This window comes from Panulirus ornatus, chromosome 12 (genome assembly GCF_036320965.1).
Source record: "Panulirus ornatus isolate Po-2019 chromosome 12, ASM3632096v1, whole genome shotgun sequence".
NCBI classification, from domain to species: Eukaryota; Metazoa; Arthropoda; class Malacostraca; order Decapoda; family Palinuridae; genus Panulirus; species Panulirus ornatus.
In genome coordinates this window covers 24,235,725-24,261,046 of record NC_092235.1, presented here as the reverse complement: position 1 = coordinate 24,261,046, position 25,322 = coordinate 24,235,725, and the positions used below count along the sequence as shown (strand labels likewise).

The following is a 25,322-nucleotide window of genomic DNA, read 5'->3' as shown; positions in this document are numbered from 1 at the left end:
TCAATTACCTCAACTTATTCATTCCCGATCAATACCTTCCATGATTCTATTGTGCAAACGTCAAAGGCAAGGTCACCAGCTGTCGAGAACGGGGGACGCTCCTAATATCCGTGATCCTTAAGCAATCATAATAAAAAATCCAGAGTTGGTTGTATATCCCTAAATTCAGTCATTAAATATTATATTCCGATAATTTCTAACAATGCAAGCTTCTACTAACCTCATCTAACCAAAGGAATTTTTATACATTTTCAGCAAACCCATAATTCAGAAAGCTGGACTGTAAAAACGCAGGAAAAACAGAAAATTTGAGTACATTTGTTGCAGACTTACAAGCGAGTAGATTATTAGATGGAGCATCATCGCAGGACTCAAAAAAAAAAATATAAATAAATAGTTTTCAGCACCCGACATACCCGGACTTTAATCCATGCACTCCCCAGTTGTCAAGGGCATGGAGGGCAGCGGGGAGCGAGGGAAGAAGGCAGGCCGATACCATCATGACCTCACAAGCCCTGGGTAAATACGTACCCATCCCCCCCACCCCCTAACACCACCCTCCTCCCCTACGGCTTCCATCTCCCAACAACAGCCACTTCCCCCAACCTAACAACAACCCCCGTGGCCCCGAGGAAACTCCCACCCTGGTACCATGAGTCGCCCCTACCACCCTACACACTGTTACCGTCCAATATATGCTAAATCATCTGCATACCTCAGCGTACGTGTGCTCTGACCTTCCCAGCCGACACTATACAACCCGCGTTCCACGCGCACCTTCACCATACTTCACTAGGCTATAATAACCTCATCATACCTCTCATCCCGCCATTTACACCTTGAAAATGTAGCATACAACCATCGCACACTCCCGCTAAACCACGGAGAGAGTGACAGCAGATGTCTATAATACCTGTACTAACGCACAAGATTTGCCCACGAATCCCACATCCACAAAATCAACAAATACAACTCCATTTCCTTCCCGGTGAAAATATGCACGCCAGCGTGTACAGAAAAGTCGGCGTCCGGGTCAGGATGAAAAATGAGGACAATTACTGTGGCATGAGGGTGGAACCGGTGGTGGGGTGGACTCGTGGCCCAGATCTCGGTCATATCGTAGCATCAACTTACAGCAAGCCTCGCCCGCCACCACAAGGCAGCCTGTAGCCCTAACCTTAAATACTTCACAGTTCCAGTACACAGGTTTGATTTGACCTCACTGACGCCGGGTCAGGGAGGGTCACACACACACAGCCCAAGTCCCACATGGTGCGCTAGGCTGGCTGCCGCCTGGTGTGGGTCAGTTCGCTCGACTACACTACACCCCAACCTACCGCTCTCTCCATTCGGTCGCTACCCGCCGATAACCTCACTAAAATATCAATTATTCCTCCATTAGCTGTACATCAGCACTGCAATTTGACTATGCGAGATGTATACAGTACTAAACATGTTTGCAACATTCAGATAACCTCAGCAATTCATAAGAATCTTTCAAAATCAAGGAAAACTGTTTGCTAACCGAATCACGGTACAATGGACTTTTACATTAATCACGGTACAATGGACTTTACATTATCGCTACGGATCAACGGACTCGAACTGTAAAACAATTCTTACATAACTAAAGATTAACAGATTCTTTATGTAATTAAAGTTATCATGGCTCAAAAGATTCCTGTATAATCAACAGATTCGTGGAATCGGTTTCTTTCTTGTAACCCAGAAACGACGGTATAAAGACCAATAAAAAGTATTTGAACTATGTCATTTTACTATCTTTCTCCATCCTTGTCAAGACATTTACTTGTATGCATTACCTGGCTGGCATTATTTTCTTTACAATCCCTTCCATCGTTACTCCCTCACTATAACTTCATTATAAAAGTACAGTATTAGCAATACTTCACACATACCTTCTTATGTTTACATAGTTTTCAAACTCCTTAACTTCCCCAAGCTTTCATATACCCAGTATTACAAATAAATTATCACGTTGTTGGCCAATCTAGTCTTCACATCCATACAAGATTACCTATCTAAATAAACCAACAAATCTTGGTTATCCAAGTTTTCTATACCAACTACACTGTGCTAACGGTCATATACTCTGAGATTTATAATATTCTGACATTAAAATACTCCTTACGTTCATCTTCACTGCCATACGCCCAATAACTGGGCCTCCAGTGATGAAAGAATTCAGTTACACGAGTACTTAAACCCCATGATCTTATCCATGATAAACACGAGTCCGTCCCACCACTTTAATCAAATGTATTCCCCTTTCAAAACATGATATTCTTCCCGAATGGCAGATTTCTGCGCAGAATAAGTACCTTTTCAAAAACATTTGCAACAAACTTGAGACCATCCTCCTGACGATCAAGGTAATCGCTACTGCAATAATCTGGATACAGAGATGATATAGTTTAAAGCATTCTTAATTCTCTTGCCTTGATTAATGCCCAGCGTTAACATAACCCTTGAACATTATCAGATTTTGCCTATTCTGATCATGTACGATTCATTTACTGTTTGCATAATTCCAGCGAAACCTCATCTACTGGAATAGTGTTAAATACCTTATATCTATAAATAGCCTTAGATACGTTCTATCTATAAACATGATTCATTGGAACAAAACTAACCGGAAGGACTATTAAATCTACTCACGAAATGAAGTTCCCCAAGAGACAAGTGCGTGTACAAAATTAACACAAAAAGCAAATATAAATCAAATATGGAGCCACTAAAATAAAAGCACTTTAAAACCAGGTAGTCCCGGGGACAACCACCACTCAGATTTTGTTCTCTTGCATGCGGTACTGTACTATATATCTTCTTCGTATGCCGGTAACACTGTTCCACCTAATCATTCAAGCTACTTGTCGCCAGGGGTTTACATAACCACTGATCACTACACTGGACATATTTTCATCCAGTGTTTTCTGAACTTTTCCAACAAGTGGTCCAGTTTCTACTCTTCAGAATTGTTTTAAATGTGATGTTGCTGTCTTCCATGTACATTACACCATAGTTAATTAAATACCAGTTGAAAATTTAAAAAATCTTTCAGTAGTTTTCATGTATATGACAAAACGATATTTCTCGTAGTTTGTGATCCTTAGCCTAAAATGCAAGTGGCATGTGATTTCCTGTAATGATAAAATCAGAGGCCAAAGAGGTTCTCCAATACTATCTACCTACAATTTTCCCCGCCCTAAAAGGATATTATTTGGAAGGCAAATTGCTGGTCTAGCATGAAAGGTTTTCCCTTCCTAATTGTGAAAATTTACAGAATCTACCCTTTTATTTCTTTTGAAGGGGGGATACGGGAGAACGGTATATTAACAAAATACCCTTTAGTATCTTATGCTTTTATTTCAAGTTATTGCACCAACATGGAAGTAAGGGATCTGAAGTGAACCATAGGGAGAATAGAGGGGCACAAAGGTACTGACGTCTTAAGAATATGAGGAAAGAAAGGTCACTTAACTGAGGGGAATTATAATGTTTAATGGTATAATCATCTTCACAGCACTGTACAGGTGCAAATCTTGGGACCAATGTACAAAATGAAAAATGGTGGATGCTAGAAATTAAATGCCTGGGGCAATATGTGGAATAAAGAGGTTTGGTCTTGTATGGACTGACAATGTAAAAGTGTACTGGTAAGCATAATATGATTCAGAGAGGCGAACTGGGTGTGCTGAAATTGTTTGACCATACAGAGGATGAGCAAAGAGACTGGCCAAGAAGATATAAAGTCATAATTGGAATTAGCAAGGAGAAATGGAATCCATGTACATGGAATGATGAAGAGGCTCTGAGACATCAAGGCCTTAATATTCTGAAGGGTGATAGGAATTCATGCAATAAAAATGGGGGAATATGGAATATAGGGATGATGTGCTACCAAAGGGCTGAATCAGGGGATATAAAGCTCTGGTTTTCATGCATTACACATAGCTAGAATATGGATGCAAAAAGACACGGCTATTAGTCTGTTCCAAATGCTTTCTCAACAACACAGGAAATGTCAAACAAGCAAGGAAAAAATATGCAATGGATTGTTATTATTTAATATACATATCATTGATATATGAATATTAGAGGACTCTGCCTGCTAATAATTATGCTATAAGCATCATCAATGGATTAAAACTACAGTTTTGTGGGGATGGCCCATTCCAAAGGAGCACTTCCTGCTCTTACTCTAAGTGCAGCTTTGAAGCTGTGGGTGCCCCATAAAGGAGGCTTAGGGTTGTATGATAATATACTTCTTGCTGCAGTGATAAACCCTTCCTTCCTAAACCACTCCAAAAGCAACCACAAACTGTAAAATAAAAAGCTTACCACATTTTGCATTTCAATCTATACTTACAAACTGGCATCTCCTAACAAACATGACACGGAAAAAACAAATGACACCATAATACCTCAACAAGCTCTACAGAAATGCCCTCCAAACCCAGTCTTTAATGCCGATTCATCAGACATACAACACACACAACATATACACAGCCACAATTCCCATGCATACATGTTACACATTCTCATCTGCATTCTGGACACCACAAACACCAAAACCCCTTATAGGGGTCCTGGGGAAGATTTCTAAACTAATTTTCAAAAATATAAAAAATATCAAGGAACATGAAGCTAAGCATGGATACATCATTCCAAGTACCTAAACAAAAAATATAGCATAGTATTGCACATAATGATTATGCAAACAAAGAAGAGTACAAGGATGATTACAAATACAGAAGGTTCTACTTAATGGATGTGGCTGGCTTTCCAAGTGCTGTGGAAGCCCCAGAGAAGGGGTTCCTAGGGAACACACACTTGGCTAATATAGACAGCATACATAAATTTACATTACAATAAGTAATGACAAGCCTGCCCAGCTCTGAGCAGAAAATGCATTCCTGAAATAATGGTGCTCTTAGCTCATTTTTCTAAAGGGATATAATGTCCCAGATCATGTACACAACCCTAACACAACAAACAAATAATATATGAGTATCAATTTAGGTACTACAGCCATAATACATACTCATCAAACATATTGATTTTCCTGAGCACAAGATGGATGATATGTGTGGGATGAGTTGTGTTTTGAGATAGCATGATGTCTGGGTTTTCAGCTAGCAATGTCAGTCACTTTCACCACCTTCACCATCAAATCAAATCTTAGTCATTGTTATTTTCACCAACAGTGAAAGCAATAGATTGTTTTCTCTTAGATGCAATACTGTACACTACAGTACGTACCAGTATGTAGTGTCGTGGTTATTACCAGACTGCCTACATGTGGTTACACCACAAGTGAAAAGCCCCCTTCAGTGAGGCAGAATCACTCAATGGATGAAAAGGAGTAAATTCCTATCAGGAGACTTTTGGCTCTAAAGAAGCACAGTGGCTTCCATAATGACAAGGTGGCTGGTGAAGCTGCAGGTGAGCTATCAGCCTTATTAAAGTATGTTGTCCAGCAAGATGGCTACACACCTCGGCTGGCATTTAACGTGAAAAAAGACACCTTTACTGGAAATGCATGCGAGGTAGAACAATCATTTCTAGGGACTAGGCGACTCTACAAAGCCTACAATAATTAACTTTTGGCAGGCCTGTAACATCACCGATGCCATGGACAAATACGGGAATCATAGAAAGAAATTGTATCAATGACAATAAATGGCATGCAGTGAAAAATTTGCCACAATCAGATCTGCAAGAGGAGTGGAACTATACAATGTAGAAAAGGAGGATGTGGGATTTCCTAAGTCCCATGGAGAAAGCCTATCAAATACGGGTCTGATACAGCTTGAACAACAACTAGTAGAGGAGGAGGATGCAACCGTAGAAACACACGTCTAAAAGCACTTACTCAAGAAATGTCAGACAATTTCAAACATCTGGACAATCAGAATTTTTCAAATTAAAATGATCCATGAGACGAAAGAAGTTTTCATGTTCAGAACATTAAAAATCAATGATTCAGTCTGTTATGGGTAGTTGTACCACCAAAAACAAGAAAACTTCTCAGCTACTCTTTGATAAATTCTTCAAATGTCCACCCTGAGATGAAGAGCCAGGCAATCATACCTACACTGTGCTCAACCCAACCCGACAGTCCCAACATATATAATACTGATCCATTCTGGATGGCTTTTATTTTTTACCTAACCCTTACTATCCTTTCATCTTGTGATGAATCTTAGTCTTCCTCCAGACATCACAAAACAAATTAAAGCTTCCCACATATCTAAAATCTCTGCTGATGTTTGTTTCCAATAATTATCCATAGATATCACGACAGCTGAAAAATTAGTATATCTGTTACCCACAGGTCATCAAGGAATCTGTGTGTCAACCCAGATGGGATGCCAGATTTTGGTAGAAATTATTGTACGTGCAAGAAACTTTTGGGTTGAGTACATTTTTTTTGGTGTAAAGTTATTTTTTCATTTACTTACATAAATAAGGTTCTGCTAGAGTAGAACAAATAAACTTTTATAAATATGTGAAATATGTAAGATGCATATGTAAAGTGGGAAAAAACTACTAGAAAAGAAAATGTAAATTGTGACGTGATTAGATGTATTTAGAATGTGGTCTCACAAGTCATACATATGAGATTAGAACATAGCCAACAACAGAGTCCCTCATCTCTCCACTCAACACCCCACACCAACAGAGGAAAATCTACAACTGTCTAAAATATACGATTTGATAAAGTACAGTATGACGCAGACATAATCTGTAAGAAACAACTATTATTTTTTTTGACCATTTTCTCTGGGAACTCCCATCAAAGGGTAGCCACAGCTAGAGTCTCCACTTATTCCTATCCTTCCATGTCTCTATCGCATACACCATTCCAAATATTGTTCTACCATGGAAGCAGTACCAATGCTTTAGGGTTAAATACAATTAAAGACAATGACACTAGCCATTCTGAAAATTCACATGGTATCACAGACTGGCTTCTCTTCCAAAGAACAACCCACAGCCATAGTTAAACTACTGCAAGATAAAAAATTTACAGTTTAGTGCTTGCTGTCTTTCCTAGTGCGGATCATGAATTGAATTTAGTTAAGTGCATTATTTCATGGCGAACACTCTTTGGAAGTCGAACGCAAACACTAGGCATCATAGCCTACACAGATGATTACATTAATCTGCAAGAGTTTGTTTTACTGTGATCTGGCACTGGCAAGTAGGCTAAGTAAAAAGACAGCATTTCAGTTCCTACCTTAAAACTTTGCTTATAAGTGCTAAGGCTATCATACAGAGTGATATATTGCCAATCTGGCAATTTTATACAATGCCTGGCCATGAAAAATTGTCATTCAGTAACTGAAAATAAAACGAACTTTAAAACCACATCAGGTAATAGCAAAAAATGAGATGTGATTTTCATCACTTTCAAAGTGCCCCATCAGCTAGTACATGCTTCCACAAAAATTTCATATACTTTATATATCTAAACAGTATATGAAATAGCAAACTATATCCATAACACTTGTGTCTAGTGTACATAATGTATCATATTACTCTGTGTAATGTTACGAACTACAACAAGAAACTTTGCTTTTACATTTTCCTTTATTCTTTTCCTTGGAGGAGGCTCTGTAGGAAGTGAGGGTATCATTACAAATTTCCCGGCGACATTTCAAAAAAACGTCTTTGATAAAATAGGGAACAATATTCTACACAAGCCAAGCTACCAATATAATCTTCTGAGCTGTGCATCATGTCCAGCAATGAAACACTAACTTCATCCACCTGTTTACAACTTTAGAAATAACACTGCCTGCATTCCTTGGACATCATGGACGGTTTCGATTAGGCTGTCTCAGTACTTACTGTACAGCATTTTTGTGCCTAAATTTTAAGACAGCTTTACCCATGAGTGGAAAACACACTGCAAATACTCCTGCCAAAAAAAATCACGTCAAGCCATCACTTTTGACGAGAAACTATAAGTTTTAAGGCATGAGGATCATACAGTTTTCAACATATTTCACTAATTATCTTGATAAAATATTGAACCTTATATTACACAATTCATCTGCAGTGATGCTCCCTCCATGCAAACAAAACCACAAGAATTATTTTGAATTACGAATCACCTGTACACCATGTGTTATTCAATGTCCAGAAAACTAGTCTACTTTCCTCTACATTGGCATGGTAGTGTGCCGAGTACTAAGCATGGAGGAAGGTCCTTTCTGGAGGTATAGATGATTACTGTTTAAACGCACGATTCTTTTTTCCATGTCATTTCCTTGTACGAACACTTCAGTGAATCAAGCCTTTTCTTTTTCTTTTCAAGCTTGATTTCACACATCCCACACAATTTTAGTTATACCTGTCAAGTTTGCGTGGAGATTATAAATGAACTAGTGCTATCCCAATGCAATGGGATATACTGTACTGTATCTTGAAAACCATGAGATCTTCATCCCTCAGGAGGAAAAACTGGTTATACTACATTAGTTTGGTTAATTCTTGCAGCAATGGTTGTAAGTTTTTTTGAAACGGTTCCAGTGTTAGTTCACACACATGTACATACATGGTAATGCTTTGGTTTGAGCATAATTCTGGCCAAGCCAAATTGGCTAATGCAGAAAACAAAAATCCTTCACAGGTGCAAAATGAAATGCACGAGGTATGCAAAATATATTTCTGAACATGGTTTCCTAGAAGGACATCTGAAGCATACAATTTTCAAATCATAAGCTTCTGAGAGTATATTTAGTGGTAAACTAAGAAGCATGCATCATCAAGATGGTTCACTGTGGCTCTATCCTAAATCTATAAAATCAAAGAGCTGGTTAATAAAGTAGCAACTTGCTCAAGGCCAAACAGTTTTCTCACACAGTAAGCAAAATTTTATCGCATTTCCAGCAACATACCCATTTAACAAACAAATGATTGCAGTTAGTGCATCTAATTTCTCCACTTTCATTGTCAATACTCAAATTTTTAGTTCCATCATGCATTTCCATATAACCCACAGCAAGAGGTAGATTATTTTCATTTTTGCAATGACTTTTATAGTAGATCGCCAAGATAGACAAATTTTCTTGACTTCAACAATCTAAGCATGATAGCTTATCATAACGATTTTTGTTCACTATCACATATCGTATGGCAAGTGAGCAATTCTAACAAAATATAGTAATAACAATGTACTCGTTTCATGTAGCCAAACAAGACTGAACTCATTATTTCCAACCCTTTATAATAGAAATAGTTAATGATACATAAATCTACACAGTATTCACACTTCAATCCCTTCTGCATTTATATAATATCCATTTCTCGAGTTACACCATGTAATCAGAACACCTATGTTTAAAATTCATGCACCACTGACACTCCCTTATTTTCTAAGCTTTGCGGAGCCTTTTTTGCTCACTACACTAATACAATAATTACTTCAGTTAAGGCACCTTATAAGAAAAACACTCATGTTACCTTGCATACTGAAATATGATTACCAACAAGTTAGGTGGAGAATGGATATACTGATGGAGTTGTCAATGGAAAATGAGATAAAGTCCAGCAAACAATGTTCGAAAAGAAGGGGTTTGTTGAACCGCTTGGATTTTTTGTTACCCTCTCCCTTCTTCAGCAAGGTAACAACAGGAAAAGATGCCCAAGCTTTGACAGAAATCCTTGTCTGGCTTCACCATCTGTTCCCAAATTTGGAAAGTCAATACAAATGGGAAGCATTTCCAGCCTCTTAACTCCAGACCTTTTTGGTCAATCCCTCAACGCCAGGCAAGAGAAATGAGGAAATGATTCTTTCTTCCCTATCCCAAGAATGCTGTAGGGAAAGTAACAGGCTGACAAACTTAAACCAATCAACCTTACCTAGCCCTCCAACAAGAGAAGCTCTGATTTCTAGTTTCCTGAACCCTAGCATTGCTCAACACAACACTGATATGGACAATAATTTAAAACAACTGAAAATGGTCCATAAAACCTAGCTGCCATCTTCCAATATCGATGCTCTCTAACACTAAACTTCATCTAAAATTTCAGGGAAAATAAATCTTTACTTGTTCCCTAACTTTACTGTCCTACTTTCATAAATTCCCTACAACTTTTTGTCTAGCTACAGGGTAAGTAAATGAATCCCAAACACATCATACCATTCTATTTCAGTAATCTAATTAACAAAATGAAAAATAATGAAATTTACAGTATTTTCCCAACTATAATTTTTCTGTCTTTTTGTGATGCATGGCTCCCCTTGAAAGAGGTCACACTGCGAGTGAAGAGTCACTTTTAGTATAGCTGCATCAATGGGATTACAGTCTTAATGAATATCACTGCAAACGAGTTCACATTTCCCTGCTACAGCCTTGGGCTGCAGGAACCTTAAAAAGGCCTGGGTAACACCAGGACTCTTTCATAGGAACTGGTTCTGAGGTAATCATATGTGCAGAATGAATTAAAACTTCTCTTATTCTCATGAATTAAAACTTCTCTTATTCTCATAAATAGAGTTTGAAATTCCTAGTGTAGAAGACAATATTTACCAGATTATCCATCACAAGGACAGGGTCACAGCAGTGGACCCTAACAGACATGGTTTGTCCCAAAAGAAGGCATGCAACCACCCACTGTGACCATTAGCAGTTACTGAAGCAACCAGGCAGCTCCAATGACTTGTCCTTTGTTTTGGGTTACCATCCAAGGCCTATCAACAAAGCCTACAATAGGTGCAAAATTCAACTCTTGACAAGAAAATTCTCTGTGTAGATTGACATCAATGGCACACTTTCATTTACTGGCAATTCAGCTAAAAATGCCAATTGACTGAGAAAAATTGTTTGAATTCTCTGCTGCATTACTGCATAAAGATATTTCCCTTCTCCTACTTATGTCCCATCATTCACCCTGGAACTCATTACACCTGACACCAGCCACATACCAGAATTACTATTTTTCATGGGCACTCAATTACTGTACTGTATTTAACCTCATTATTCCAAACAGCCATCCAACTAATTAGCCTGCCAGTTCAGCTGATCAGCTCTTTTTCATAACTAGGATAACCAAGGTACTAGTAAACCCTCTTAATTACATGACCAAACATCTATGCCATCTTTTAATTTCATGACTGGAAAATTTACATCATGATACTTCTTGATTAATCAAGCTTCCATATTCAAAAATACTTGATCTTGTCAGGAAAATTCAACTTACATATTTGAACTTCAAACTCCATCAACAGACTTTAAACTACCTAACCATCCCTCTTGACATGATAATATAGCCCTCTCTTTTAAACTTCCACTTCCATGGTTAAACAAACATATTTTCTTAATATATCCAACTTTCTCAATCACCATTTCTCCTTGGATGAAAACAATTCAACTGATGTTCATGAATTGCCAATTCACTAACCCTCCATTTAACAAGAAATTCAGCTTACCCTCCATTCTCCTGATAACACAATTTCACTATCATGCCTGGACATATATCCCCATTTCATGACTGACCACTAAATTTTCTAATTTCATGAATGCATACTACACTACCTCTTCTTTTAAGTATGAACAATTAAACTATCAACACAAATGAACACAACCATCTAACACTTCCATAACTGAACACTGCAATATAACCACCAATTTCATGATTAATCACATGCTTCAACTATTCAACCTTCATTTTCTTGACTAACCATAACACTATCTAACCCATTTTCATGAAACTATTCAACCTTCACGTTCTTGACTAGCCATTATACTATTCAACAACATTTTCATGAAAGGAAAGAATCATTCAAGACTATAGCCCCACATTCACCTGTTTTCATGAACTGATAATCTAAATTCCAATTTCCTTACTGGATTTTTGTGCTCAATATTCACCTATACACCTCTCTACTTTCATGATATTACAACCATTTGACCCATGATGTCTTAGGCCAACATGCTAAATATCACCCTAACACAAGTTTCATTGCTACTCTTGCAGGTACTGAATCCTTCATACTTATGATTTAATATACACCTACATATCTTAAGTTGTATACTTCAAAATTTAAAACCCTGTATTATCAAAATCAATTTTCATGAGTCAGTCAGTTTGCAATGTATTTTCAAGAAATTTGACTTTATTTGTAAATACTGAGTCTCTTGACAAGCTTCATTACCCTCCATTTTCACTGAAAAGTAACAGACCCTAATACCTGTAGCTTCCATAGCAATGTATGTAAATTTTCCTCAACCTCCATATCACATCCAAAAACTTATCAGCCTTTATCATCATTTCATAATGACTAAATATTGATGATATAGCCTCATGTATCATTTCTGATTCTCAAACAAGTATATGAAAATAAAATTACTTGTATTTATCTTACTTGTTGTCATCAGATTCATGTTGGTCAGAGATACAGTACAGATAGGTTTAGAAAATAGTACTACAATTTATAATGCTGATTAAGACTGCTCATTATTCCTAATTTCTGACTTTTCTGATGCACCCCCATATCTCCATTATTGTCTTAAAGTTACATCTTTTCACCAAGTTACATCTTTTCACAGATGGAACTAAAAACTGCTGTATCAAAACCTATATTTACATAATAAATACACTAGTGATTATAGTTTCCTAAGCACATGCTATTTTATGGCTGTCAGTTTATATACAATTTCCCATTACCTAAATTTACAGTTTCCTGATAAGGAAATTAATTCTCCAAACATTACACAATGTGCATCAATGTGTATTCATAAATATCAGTAACTATTAATTAGACCTCCCTAGATTACATAGACTAATAGGTAAAGGTACATAGTTACCCAATTTCCCATTCTCTTCATTAATTATCTGCTGATAAGAAATTTCTCTTACCATTTTGTGCATAAAATTTATTCATATATGCTCAATCATCAATTAATCATAATCTAAACCTAACAGTCACAGATTATTTGTTCAGGTTACATGAAACTTTCATCATACATTTTAAAACATCTTTTATGAACCCAAGCTTCATATCAGAGAATTACCTTGGCTTTACAAAAAAGTTAGCTACTAGAAATGCAAGTTTATATGAGTAACAAATCTTTATACATCATTCTAGTTTAACAGCATCTAAAAATAGATAAATACTATTTAAGTATACATGACTCTTAAACAAGTATATCTTAAAATAAACCATTTCTCTTAAAAAATCTAATTTCCAATGCAATAAAACATTATATATATAAATATCCATTAGTTTTTGCAATTTGTCTGATCACATCATATTCAGAAACTGTATATACAAAAACCATCATACATACTACTTTTTCAATATGCTACTTATTTTACATAACTTACCTGTAAAAAGCCTGCAAATTACTAATTTCTGTGTTAATTATGTGCCTAATAGTGTACTTTGCCATTATATCACTAGCAAAAAGCTCTTCCTACAAAAAATGAATATAAAAAAAAAGGTAATTAAAAGCTTTCACAATTCATTAGACTAACTTACAAAATCAATGTCAAAAAAAAATTGTTCTATTGGTGGGTTAATCACTTTACACTATTAAAAATTTTTTTTTGGCATAAAAACAGTATGAAAAAATCAAAATCTGTAAACCTGCTCTAAATCTGTGGTAATTTGCAGTGCTTAAAAACTGACCATAAAAATATCAATTGTTCTAAAAAATACAAAAATACTAACAGTTATAAGTTCTTACCGTAAATGGGGTAATAATACGCTCGCTGGCATAGTAACGAAAATGACAAAAAATACAAAAAAGTTTTTCATTCACTCAAAAACCTAACTGTACATGTCAAGCCTTAGAAATTTGGAAAAAAAATCGAACTTAAAGAGTTTTTAAAAATCTCACATTTGTTAAATTGTCGATGAAAAATTAAAATAATGTGGTGGAACCGGAGACTTCTAGAGTCCTGCGGCCGAGTGCAGGTCTGGGCCTAGGCCCATGGGACTTAGTGCATAGCCGACCTGCCCAGCCCCGACCGCTGCATAGGCCTACGCCCGAGGGATATGCACACCTCCCACTTCCACCCATTTACCGCCGAATTTCGTACAGTTCGCGACCGTCCTTCCACATCTCCCTATCAAGACTCATCTTCATAAACAGCGTGGATAAACCTGCACGCCAACATTTCAAAAGTCAAATGGATTTCAGTATTACCCATTACCCGAGAGCGTGAGAGTTCAGGCAACACGTGGGTGTACGAGGAGGTCCGAGAAAAGTCTGGGTCTCACTGACTCTCACGATCCTGGCGAGTCGGCTAGGTATGCTCCACCAAACGACAGCCTTCTATCCCGATTTCCAACTAACCTTTGCCACAAAGTAACCTTCAGGTTGCACAGAGTTTAAAGTGAGGTATCATTATCCGTACGAGATGGAAAATGGCAAATAAACAGGAGGCCTAGTTACCACGAAAGAACTGGTACTACGATCTAACGAATTTTACCAAAAATATGATAATGCTACTCACCTCTACATGAATATTTTAGGACCATGGGGCCTCTCGGATCATTCTCCAATCGCAAAACCTTCTGTATATAATTTTCGGGGCCTGCAGCAGCCAAAAATCACAAAATTTCCGGAGAGGCCATGATGACATGTCACCATAACACCGTCAGCGCCATAACTGGGACTCCCGGTTCCTGCAGCCACGTCTCAAAATGGTTTTCACTAGATTTCGTTATTTTTCTTTAACATTCGACATAGAAAACGGATATGATGGAAATGTTTTCTTATCATTAAGTGTTTATTGGTGTCACACAATGGCACTTTATTTGGGCATGATAGCTACACTCTAAGATGTCCAATTACAGGTATATCAATGAACAGTTCAAATAAGTACATTAATCTAGTTTTATGCATTAATTAATTAAAGTATAGATCAGTCCTCTAGCCACTAGCATGGTGGGAGGCGGGGCTTCAAGAAGTCACGTGCTCACCAGTAGCCAATGAATACACGACCTTAATCATATTTCTAAATATCTCACAGCCATCAGGGCATAAGTAACCCCTCAAACACTAACTTATAATACACCAGGATGTCAGTAGATGACAGTGACATTCGACCACGACGAAACGGTGAAAATCTAGTGGAAATAATATCCAACATCAATGGCAAATTGCAAAGTTAGTGAATGAGAGGGTGTGACTCGAGCCGGCGATATGGGCGTTGAACATCTCTGATTGGTCCTTAGAATATTACGTCATTGGAAAGGGTTAAGGGATTCGCGGGGCCCCAGTTATGTTAACACTTATCAAAATGGTGGGGTACAGGTGCCCCCTTTGGCACAGCAACCTTCACTGTTGTGTAACCCCACGAGCAACTCTCTCGACGTCCCCAGGATTACCCCAAAGTACCCACACGGGGCGCAGAACAGGCTGGGGGAAGGTTTCTTTCATGACAGATATCAAATGATTGGTCTTTGTTGAGGGTGCAATGGGGAGGAGCTTATTGCAATGAGGATGAGATGCGGGAGGGGCCAATTTATAAGCGTACAGGGAAAAAACATTTTGGTTGCACGAGCAACATGGTGGACGGGAGACTGCGCTGAGTGGTAGAGGGATTTGCCCCTCTCTCGAAGTCGCCAACAGACAATTCGACAATTTCTCTCACACCGATCCTACCAAATGATCATTAGACAGGGATAAATCATTCCCCACGCATAGAGAGTGCACATTAAGGGTAATATACACTTAAATAAAACCCAAATATACCGAAAGAAGTGTTAGGCTCATGGGAAAAAAATCGAGATGCGATCCTCAACTACTTAAGGGTACTTAATGCGGTTCGAAGTACAGTCGTGTTGAGGTGGTGCATGGCATTGTCTGTCTACCCGGTCGCTCACACACGGCAGGGCTCGCCTCACGGCACCCACCGCGGCCATCTTGTACTCTCCTCATTAATGATGGCAGTCGCAGTGCCAAGCTAGAGTGACCGGAGCCACGGGCGGTACCATCCTAAACGCGCATGACGCTCGTTCACTCGTTAAACATGACGGGTGAGGGAGGGAAGGTGGGGTGGGGTTGGGGAGGGTGAATATATATGCTTCTACGACTTAGGGAAACGACTGTCGGGATCATTACGAGCATTTGATGTGATTGCTCGTCAAACAGCTCTGTCACAGTAAATTACCATGGAGAAACATGCACAAGAACGTCTTATGAGGGAATAATTCGCTGATAAGAACAGTTGAAACTTTTAAATGATTCATCTGAAAAGGCAAATGTAAACAATTCGATTCTGACGATAGGGAAAGGAGTTCTAATTATTATTATTATTGTTACCATGGAAAGCTGTGTAGGTATGTATATTTGCGTGTGTGGACTTGTGTATATACATGTGTATGGGGGGGGGGGGGTTTGGGCCATTTCTTTCGTCTGTTTCCTTACGCTACCTCGCAAACGCGGGAGACAGCGACAAAGTATAATAAAAAATACAATAAATTATTGTTATCATTATTATTATTATCATTTTTATTATTATTATTATTATTATTATTAACCGCTGTCTCTCGCGTTATAAAGAAAGGATACAGGAGTGACTCATGATCAACAGATGCTGTGGTATATGATCCACTGGCCAACACAGAGAAGCCGGCTGTCGGCGCTGAATGGTCGTTAGCGTCATTCCGTAATGCTACTAAGGGCCGATTGACAATTAGACAGTTAATTCGGACCGACGCCCTTGGTGCTCGTGGATGCGCGTCCTAACATGTCACTTCGTCATAAATATTGCTTTTCATGATTCTTTTATTCGCCTCACGTAGGGACTTTTATACGTCATATTCAAATGACATTATTAAAGCTTCACTAGACATTATACTTCGTACACATAATGTAAAGAGATTCTTGGCGTCACCCAGGACCACTTTATAAAAGCTGCGCTACTTTCAGCAGCAGGGAGATGTTTTTAACAACACTACACCCGTTGGTAACAGCCTCGCCATAGGTAACTTTTCACGGGTCATGTAACCCCTTAAGGGCAGAACCCAGTAACACTTGAATATATATATATATATATATATATATATATATATATAAGAAATGGCCCAACCCACCCCCATACACATGTATATACATACGTCCATATATATATATATATATATATATATATATATATATATATATATATATAGGAAAATTATCAACAGAGCAAAGATTACAGACGAAGCAAGCATACAGTAGGCCTACGCTGTTGTGACAATAGGGAGAACAAATCTCCACCATTTCTACTGTAGTGAAGCGATAATGTTACTCTCCATAGATTTTTGACGTTGTTATATATGTAGTCTACCAATAAGTTCTCGAACTTTCAGAACTACATTCAAGTTCTCGAACTTTCAGAACTACATTCATTATAAGTGAACTGGCTGACGTCTGCATCATCACCAATTTTCAATTTCCATCGGGTTATAAGTGAGTGATCCACTCGCTCCAGTAAATACTACGAAAAAAATTGAATATTGAAAGAAGATAATGAAGTCTCTCTCTCTCGCTACATAGAAAACGGCAAAGCTAACGAAACTGGGAATGCTGGGTGCCACCTGCAAGGCTCTTATTTCTAAATGGGCATTGTCCTCTCTCATCATTACCAAAAGCAGTGCCCTTCAGGCGCTAATATATAGAACGCTGCCCTTGTGAGCGCTGCGGCCCTTGACGTGCCACGACGCTTCGCCCGCAGGTGTAAATGGCGCGCGGCCCTCAACCCGCAGAAGGAGCCAGCGTGGCTCTTGTCTGCATACGAGAGCAGACCAGGCCCTAACGAGGCGAGTGAAGCCCTGAGGGCATGACAGCTGTGTTGTACGGATCTGTAGATGTATACACATCCATCCCTGACGTACAGGGTTATGTAGCGCATCCCATGACGTGTTGAGGAAAGCAGCGCGTCCCTCAGGGTTAAGGAAAGCAGAGCGGCCCTTGACATGCAGGTGCATCATGGCCCTTGATGTATAGGTGTATCATGGCCCTTGACGTATAGGTATAAGTATTGCGGCCCTGAGGTGTGAGTGTAAGTATTGCGGCCCTTGACGTGCGTAGGTGTAAGTAAGGCGTCTACTGACATGCGAGTATAAGTAAAGCGACGTCTGTCGTACAGAAGAGCGACCTCTGACGTACAGTAGAGCGACCTCTGACGTACAGAAGAGCGACCTCTGACGTACAGAAGAGCGACCTCTGACGTACAGTAGAGCGACGTCTGTCGTACAGTAGAGCGACGTCTGTCGTACAGAAGAGCGACCTGTGACGTACAGAAGAGCGACCTGTGACGTACATAAGAGCGACGTCTGACGCACATAAATATAAATCGAAATATATATCAAAATATATCTTTCTTCTAAGATACGTTCTTGGCAACTTTGAGCATTGACCTCGAAGGTGGCAACCACAGACTTAGGGCTCTCCCCTCTCCCCAGCTGTAACAACAACAACAACAACAATAACAACAGAGAGGCCTGTCTGAGAAATCCCCTGACCGTTGGCCCTCCAGAGATGTGTTAGTTGATAGTGACTGTCCACAACCCCCCTCTCCTCAACCAGCCCTTTCCCCTCCCTTCCACCAGCTGCCCCCTTACCCTCCACTAGCCCGACCCCCTCCTTCCTTCCTCTACTCTCAGCAGGCCGCCCCTCCCCCAACCTTACAAGACGGCAACCTTACAAGACGGTACCCAGCCCTCAACATGATCTTCGAAACAAATTATGTTTAACGAATCTGACGGAATTCTTTCATGGCTATATGATAACTAAGTCTCCAAAAGTCCCCTCCGATGTTTTAAAACTTGAGCCTTCTTATAAACCTTCAATAATGTAACCATTTATTACAATGCTGAGTAGATTAAAGCTTATGGTTGAGGAAATAAAATTTGAGAGTGAATAGTAACCTGGATCTCAAAAAGAGCAACAGGAGATTGTACTAAATGGGGGAAGCGTCCGATTGGCCTCAAGCGTCATGCGGCGTTCCACAAGACTCAGTCCTGGGACCCACACTCTTTGTCATGGACAATATCAACAACCTGAAGAGAGAAAGAGGACTCACCTGCAGAATCCCGAATTCTGCCAACTGGTGCTGGGTTTCAGAACTGGAAATATAAACTACAAAACTAAGGATGCAATACTTTACCTTGCACAAACATCTTATCCACTTCTGGTCAACAAATCTTGATAAAAAGATATGTTAAATGAAGACAAAAGGAAAATGTAATAGCAACGAGGAATTTTTTTGTTTTTTACCTGCACAGTGTTCGAATACTGGAATAAACCGCCTCTTGATATGATAAATGAAAAGGATAGTATGGTCTCCATATGAGGGCTATTTATCATTTAACTCTGTCCTTTTTTCGGAATCCAGCCCAACATCAGCAGTTGTTCATCTAGTTGGGAACTCTTTCCAGTCGACGCTTTCCTGTAAAATTTCAACGGCAGAATGTTCCCTTCATATGCATATATATATATTTTTTCTCATCTTTTTCCTCGCCAAAAGTTGAGCCGGAGGGAGAGGTGGGTGCGGAGGAGCCTTTTGCTTGACCATCCTGTCATTACCACCATTATACGCCTTGACAACAGACAACCTCATCACTGGCCATCAGGTCTGTTATATTTCCGTCCCATGTACCCCCTAGCACCATTCCCCTCCCCCTCTCCACAAGCCCCCTTATCCCCTCCCCTCTACTAACCTCCTACGCAATCCTCCACCATCTCCTCCCCTCCATCAGCGCCCCCACCCTCCTAACCCCCCACGATCTCCCTACCCTCCCTTCCTTTCACCGGCCCCCTACCCTAACCTCTTTCCCCCACCCTCAACAAGGGCTGTTCCCTCCCCTGCCCAGGGCCCCTGTCCTAAACCCCCCAACCATCCCCCACCCCATCTTCTATCACCAGAGACTTGAAAAACCGAACGAATATAAATGTTAGATGAGATAATTTAGGTTTATCATTGTTACCATCGATTTACACATGTAGCCACGTAAAGTCCTTTAAATAAGGTTTGAACATTGGCTGAGTTTAACCTAATCTGTTGGATTTTTATGCAAATCGTATGATTACAATCCAATGTTGACTTTGAGGGAAAACAAATTTCCGCTTTAATTTAGTATCCCTCCCGCTCCCGGCTTTCTTGAACGACTTCGGCCTGAAAACCACATGTAACTACTCATCTGACTGATCATTATCCTGCAGGGCAAGCAGCTGCACCTTCCAATGTTAAAACGCTGAACAAGGTAGTACGACCAATGAGGAAGGCGTTACGACGATTAAGCACGAACGGAACGACCCTTGGCCATGATGGCTCTAAGGGGTCGTACTTTAATCCTTAAGGGTCGTCCCGTACGATCAAGGATCATGTCGTATGCTCAATGGTCGTTCCCTGTCATCAAGGATCGTACCGTGTGTCCAATGGTTGTCTACTATCCTCAAGGATAGTACCTTCTTCCTCAAGGCGTCCAATAATATACCAGTTTTTATGGTGATTCAAAGATTGTCCAATAACAATGTGGCTTACGACCATCATATATTTCCTTTAATTACCTAACATCGGGATCACGAAATGAGGTGGGTTCACTGTCAACTATACGTGAAACTTCAATTCATTCCTCAATAAGGTGGTTTTCAGCTGAACTGTCGCTCAAGTATCAAAATCCATCGTAAAATTTGTAAAACAAATTCTTACATTACATGCTACATTCGAAATGGCATCACGGTAAATATCTTCCAGTGGAATTATATGCTAAATCAAAACAATTTCGTAAATCCTCCACGAAGTTATATAGCAAAAGTAATTATTTTCCCCTGCAATAAATCCTAATGGCTTGTGGTCCACAAGAACTTACTTCCTCATGGACATGGTATCTGTAAATATGGTAGTGGGTTAATAATCTTACGTGGAACTTTACAGGACAAAGGAGAGTAAAATGTGTGCATGATGCAGTCGCGTCCCGCCTCCATTATTGCGGCCCGTTTTGTTTACATCATCAGTTGACTGGTGCTGCCCTCTGTCGGCCGCCGGCTTACCCACCACCCACACGCTCCCAGCCATGGCCGACGGCGCTGATACCTACCCATACAACCACGCACCTTGGGGACGGCATTATGTGTGACCTGACCTTTAGACACCTGACTTTTAGACCAAAGATGCTGACGTACGACTCCTTCATGCAAGCCCCGGTGACCTGACTATAAAAATCTCCAACCCAACCCAATCCTGACCTCCCCGTTGGCCCCAACGCGATGAGTCGTCCCTCTGGTCCCAAGGGACACCCCCGCCATGTGGCTGGCAAGTGAGGCTTTGCCCTCCACGCTGCTGCTGTGACGGGTCACCACACCATCAATCCCTCTGCTGAAAGCCATTATTTGGCGACTAGTTCCTTCAGTTTTTGTACTTTATTTCGGTTCTCCTTCATAGAATCTTGAAGGAAACTGGATGATTTCTTCATCGAAAGCGAGGCAGCAACATTCTCCTCTTTCACCAGCTACCGTGGGATAGCCCGAAATGCTACTGTATCTCGATATGGAGAATTCTGGTGATGGTCTTCCAGTACTTGCGACAGAGGAACTTACGAAGGTCTCTTCTCCGTTCACATCGGTTCCATTGAGGTCCATGTCTACATGATAATCCCAGTAGCCACGCCTTGCACTCCCCCTACATACAAGGGATGGGATGTTGGTGTAAACCACAGAGTGTGGACTACCGGTCAACGGCAATGACTACACCAATTAGCTACACCAGAAGTTACCGAGATTACTATGTTTGTTACTTAAGTACCACACCGTCTGGACCATCAGAATCTCCTTACTCAAGCGGGTGTGGTGGGTTGGCAAGGCCTGTCACCATCGCTGTTCGTAACCTAAACGGGAAACATTCATAGGGTAATCCCTAACATCACACTCCCCCCCTAAACACACCCCTCTTCACGTTGAAGAGGCAGCCAAACTCAATAACTTACGAAGAGGCTGACGATCAAAAACACACGCATTAAAATATATCCACCACTGTGGCTCTATGGACGACACAACCCAGCAACATGACCATAAAGGGTAACCCAACCTGACCAGGCATAAGACGAGCTATAAGACCCTGGTCTACACACTGACATCACGAGGCGCGCGGCGGTCAAACATATCAACAAATGAACCGCACAAGGGAAAGTAACTGTGACTAACCTGTACAGATTCTGGCACCTGCTACAGGTGGAATGATCACGCCCTGAGTGCTAGTATTAAACCTAACAGCAGCCTACCGTAAGGTGGCGCTAGTGTTAAACCCACCAGCCTACCGTAAGGTGGCGCTGGTGTTATCAAACCCAACCTTGGGATCAAGCTGGTGTTACCCCCCTCACCCTACAACTACTACTACCCCACCACCCTACTACACATGGGGGCTGGTGTTACCCTCCCCCCAACTGCACCATGTGTGTTGTGGGGCACCCTCACCCCGTCTTGGGAATACCTGGATGCCTATCTTGCCCGGCCATTGTACTACCCGTCCTGCCCCTGGTTTCCGTTCTTTGTCCCGCGATGTCTCCTGTCTTCCCTTCCTCCATTTTCCTGTCTCCATGCACTACATTACGCACGCCTCAGAAGTCATTTTACCGATTTTCTCCTCGTGAATTTTTCCCACGTGAAAATTTCCTCTGAGTTCCGCCAGAATTTACGACATATGCAAATATTTAACACTCGGTTCTCACTGATGATTAAGCTATTCAGTGACCAACTTCATGTACACAGACCAATGGAATATTACTCCGATGATATTGCGCAAAAGGATTGCCTGTTCAGAAACGGCACGATCATTAAGAATGACCGAACGACCCATGGGGTCAACTATACAAACATTGAGCACGACGGTACGACACTTGAGCAAGAAGGAGCAACCCTAGAGCAATAAGGGGCGACCCCTGACCTCCAACAGTTCGACGCTTTAGTTTTATGACCTGACCTGACCCTTTAAGGATCAGGTCAAAGGTCACGTCATTCTCCCCAGCAAGCTAGAGGTTACGCTACGTTCCGGAGCGACACAAAACACAGGCTGTGACCTGAACTTTTTTATCTTTTACGTTGGAGCCCCAGCCAAGTATGAAGGTCCACATCAAGGCCGGAACTTAAGTGGAATACAGAAAGATCATGAAATGGAAGAAAAAGAGACAAAAGGAATGTATTCTTTCAGAATTTTTGGAGGAAGTGAAAAACATCATCACTAGCCAGAAAAGTCTCAGATAAGCTGCAGGAGACCATCTCCAAATCATCGTCCATATATATTACCCCTGAAGGTTCAAGATGTGGGGGGTAGAGGGGAGGGTGTCTGTGGCTCCACGTCTGGTTTATGACGTCATGAAGTTATCTGCAGGAGGAAAGTACATGGGAAGGACAGATAACAAAGACCAGTTGGTCTATGACGAGGTTATCTACCGGAGGACAGTACATGGAAAGGACGGATAACAGAAGATATGACGGTCCACATCGAGGTGATCTGCTGGGGAGAGTACTGTAGGCTTGCTCTACACACGAACAGAACATGGGTCGTGATGCAAGATCCCCAGAAACACGTTGGCATAAACCAATGTAAAGGAACTCAAACAACACACCAATGGGTCCTTTCGAGGTTGTCTATGATGGTAAGAGAAGATCAGAAATACAACGACTGTGGAAGGAGACGAGGAACCGGGTCCCTTCGAGGGTCTTTACGGACACAGAAGACACCACAGACGTAGGGATCAACAATTGAAAAAGGTAAATAAACGAGCAGAAACGCCGGTAAAAATATTTCATCTCCGGAGGCGCAAAATACGTCTGTCGTTGAACTGAAAGGCATTTTTTTCTAGCCTATTTCTAAATGTAATTCTAAGATCTGCCATAAAACTACATATTACGTTACCAACAGCTCGTACGACAGGCAGCTGACAGCCCAAGGTGTGAGGTACGACACTTCAACCACTCACTAACAAAATACATGAAACTTCTGAATCAACTAAGTCACCCAAACAACCAAACTGATTCTTGAATATCACCTCTAGATATCAATGGGCAAATGAGTCTGTCTTATTCATTCTACTCTGTATACCCTGTCATCAGCCAATCATCGTAGGATTACTAAACCGCTGGTTGGATCATTTTGACGATGACAGACTTACAGATGGACTGGCACGTATACAAACGGATAACCCGTATGTATTATATATACTAATTGCCTGCGTTATCTCATCTACCTGGGAATAAAACGTTTAGCTGGACTGGTGTAAAGAGTGTTACTGAGGGTTTTCCTAACCTGGATCACTGTGTGTGTGTAGACGAGATGATGGTCTTGACATCATTAAGACCAGAAAGCTTTATGCTACAGGTCATAATCTCATATGGTTATTTCCTATGCCCGAGAACGGACGTTCATTTTGAACTTTGACGCATTTGTCCTCTGCAAGGTCCAGTGGGCATGCTACCACGAAGTATCTATAGATACGCTACCAAGAAGTATCTATAGATACACTACCAAGTATCTATGGATACGCTAGATACGCTACAACGAAGTGTTTAGAGATAAATCTTCGTTATCTGCCACAGTGACGTTCTTAAGCCTGTATTGAGGGTTCCCAGATGTAGTACTAATGAGTGTGTAATACATGCTCAAAACGACACACACACACACACACACACTCAATGTTCAACATAAAGATAAACATCCTGCATTCTGACGATGGTGAGACTCTACTGCTGTAGAAGGATGGGCAGGCTGAGCCTTGCCCCCCACGGCAATTTCTTGCTCGTAACCACTTAACAAGCGGAGTCCGGTAACACCTACTTGCATCACGTATTCTAAGAACTTGCGACATTTAGACAAAATGTGATTGTGGTCCTTACCTCGCCCAGGGCATGGCTTACTGCAGCCGCTGCTGCCCTCCACGAACGACCCAGGCGGCTGGGAGGCTGCCGGCGGGTGTTGCTACGTCTTTAAGCACCTACCGCGTGGGGGCCCGAACTGGCTGGCTGGCTGAGAGGCTTGCGGTGTGCGCTGCGGCGGTGGGTCTGAAATGGCAAGCTTACCGCGCGCGACCTAGCCACTTCTACACCAGCTGGGAACTGTGAGTGTGAGGCGTGAGGTGACCCAGGCAAGGCCTTACCAATCCACGTTCTAACACTCCCTCCCTCTCCCTCACACACACACACACACACACACATACACACGCATACACACATATGTACACTGACACATACAGGTCACTGGCGTTGGCGGTGATGACAGCCCTGCCGACCATCTCGCCTTCCAGAACGTCCCGAAGAAGCCTAACCGAGCTGGACCCCTCCCCTAACCACCACCAC

At 40.9% G+C, this 25,322-nt stretch overlaps 1 protein-coding gene across 3 annotated transcripts in view; it reads right to left on the bottom strand.

The window, feature by feature from the left end:
• The window catches only part of LOC139751873 (E3 ubiquitin-protein ligase TRIM71-like), a 65,345-nt gene extending 40,253 nt beyond the window's left edge, over positions 1 to 25,092 (bottom strand). The window contains exon 1 of one of the 3 annotated variants that reach the window (XR_011713442.1): positions 14,497 to 16,185. Coding sequence is in view for 1 of the 3 variants with exons in the window: in XM_071667515.1 (XP_071523616.1) it covers positions 24,864 to 24,877 (14 nt within the window). In the remaining 2 variants the exon portion in view is untranslated. Of the gene's footprint in view, positions 1 to 14,496; positions 16,186 to 24,863 lie in introns of those variants that run through there. The other 2 variants (XM_071667515.1, XM_071667516.1) reach the window with 2 other exon arrangements.
• Positions 25,093 to 25,322: the final 230 nt, after the last annotated feature.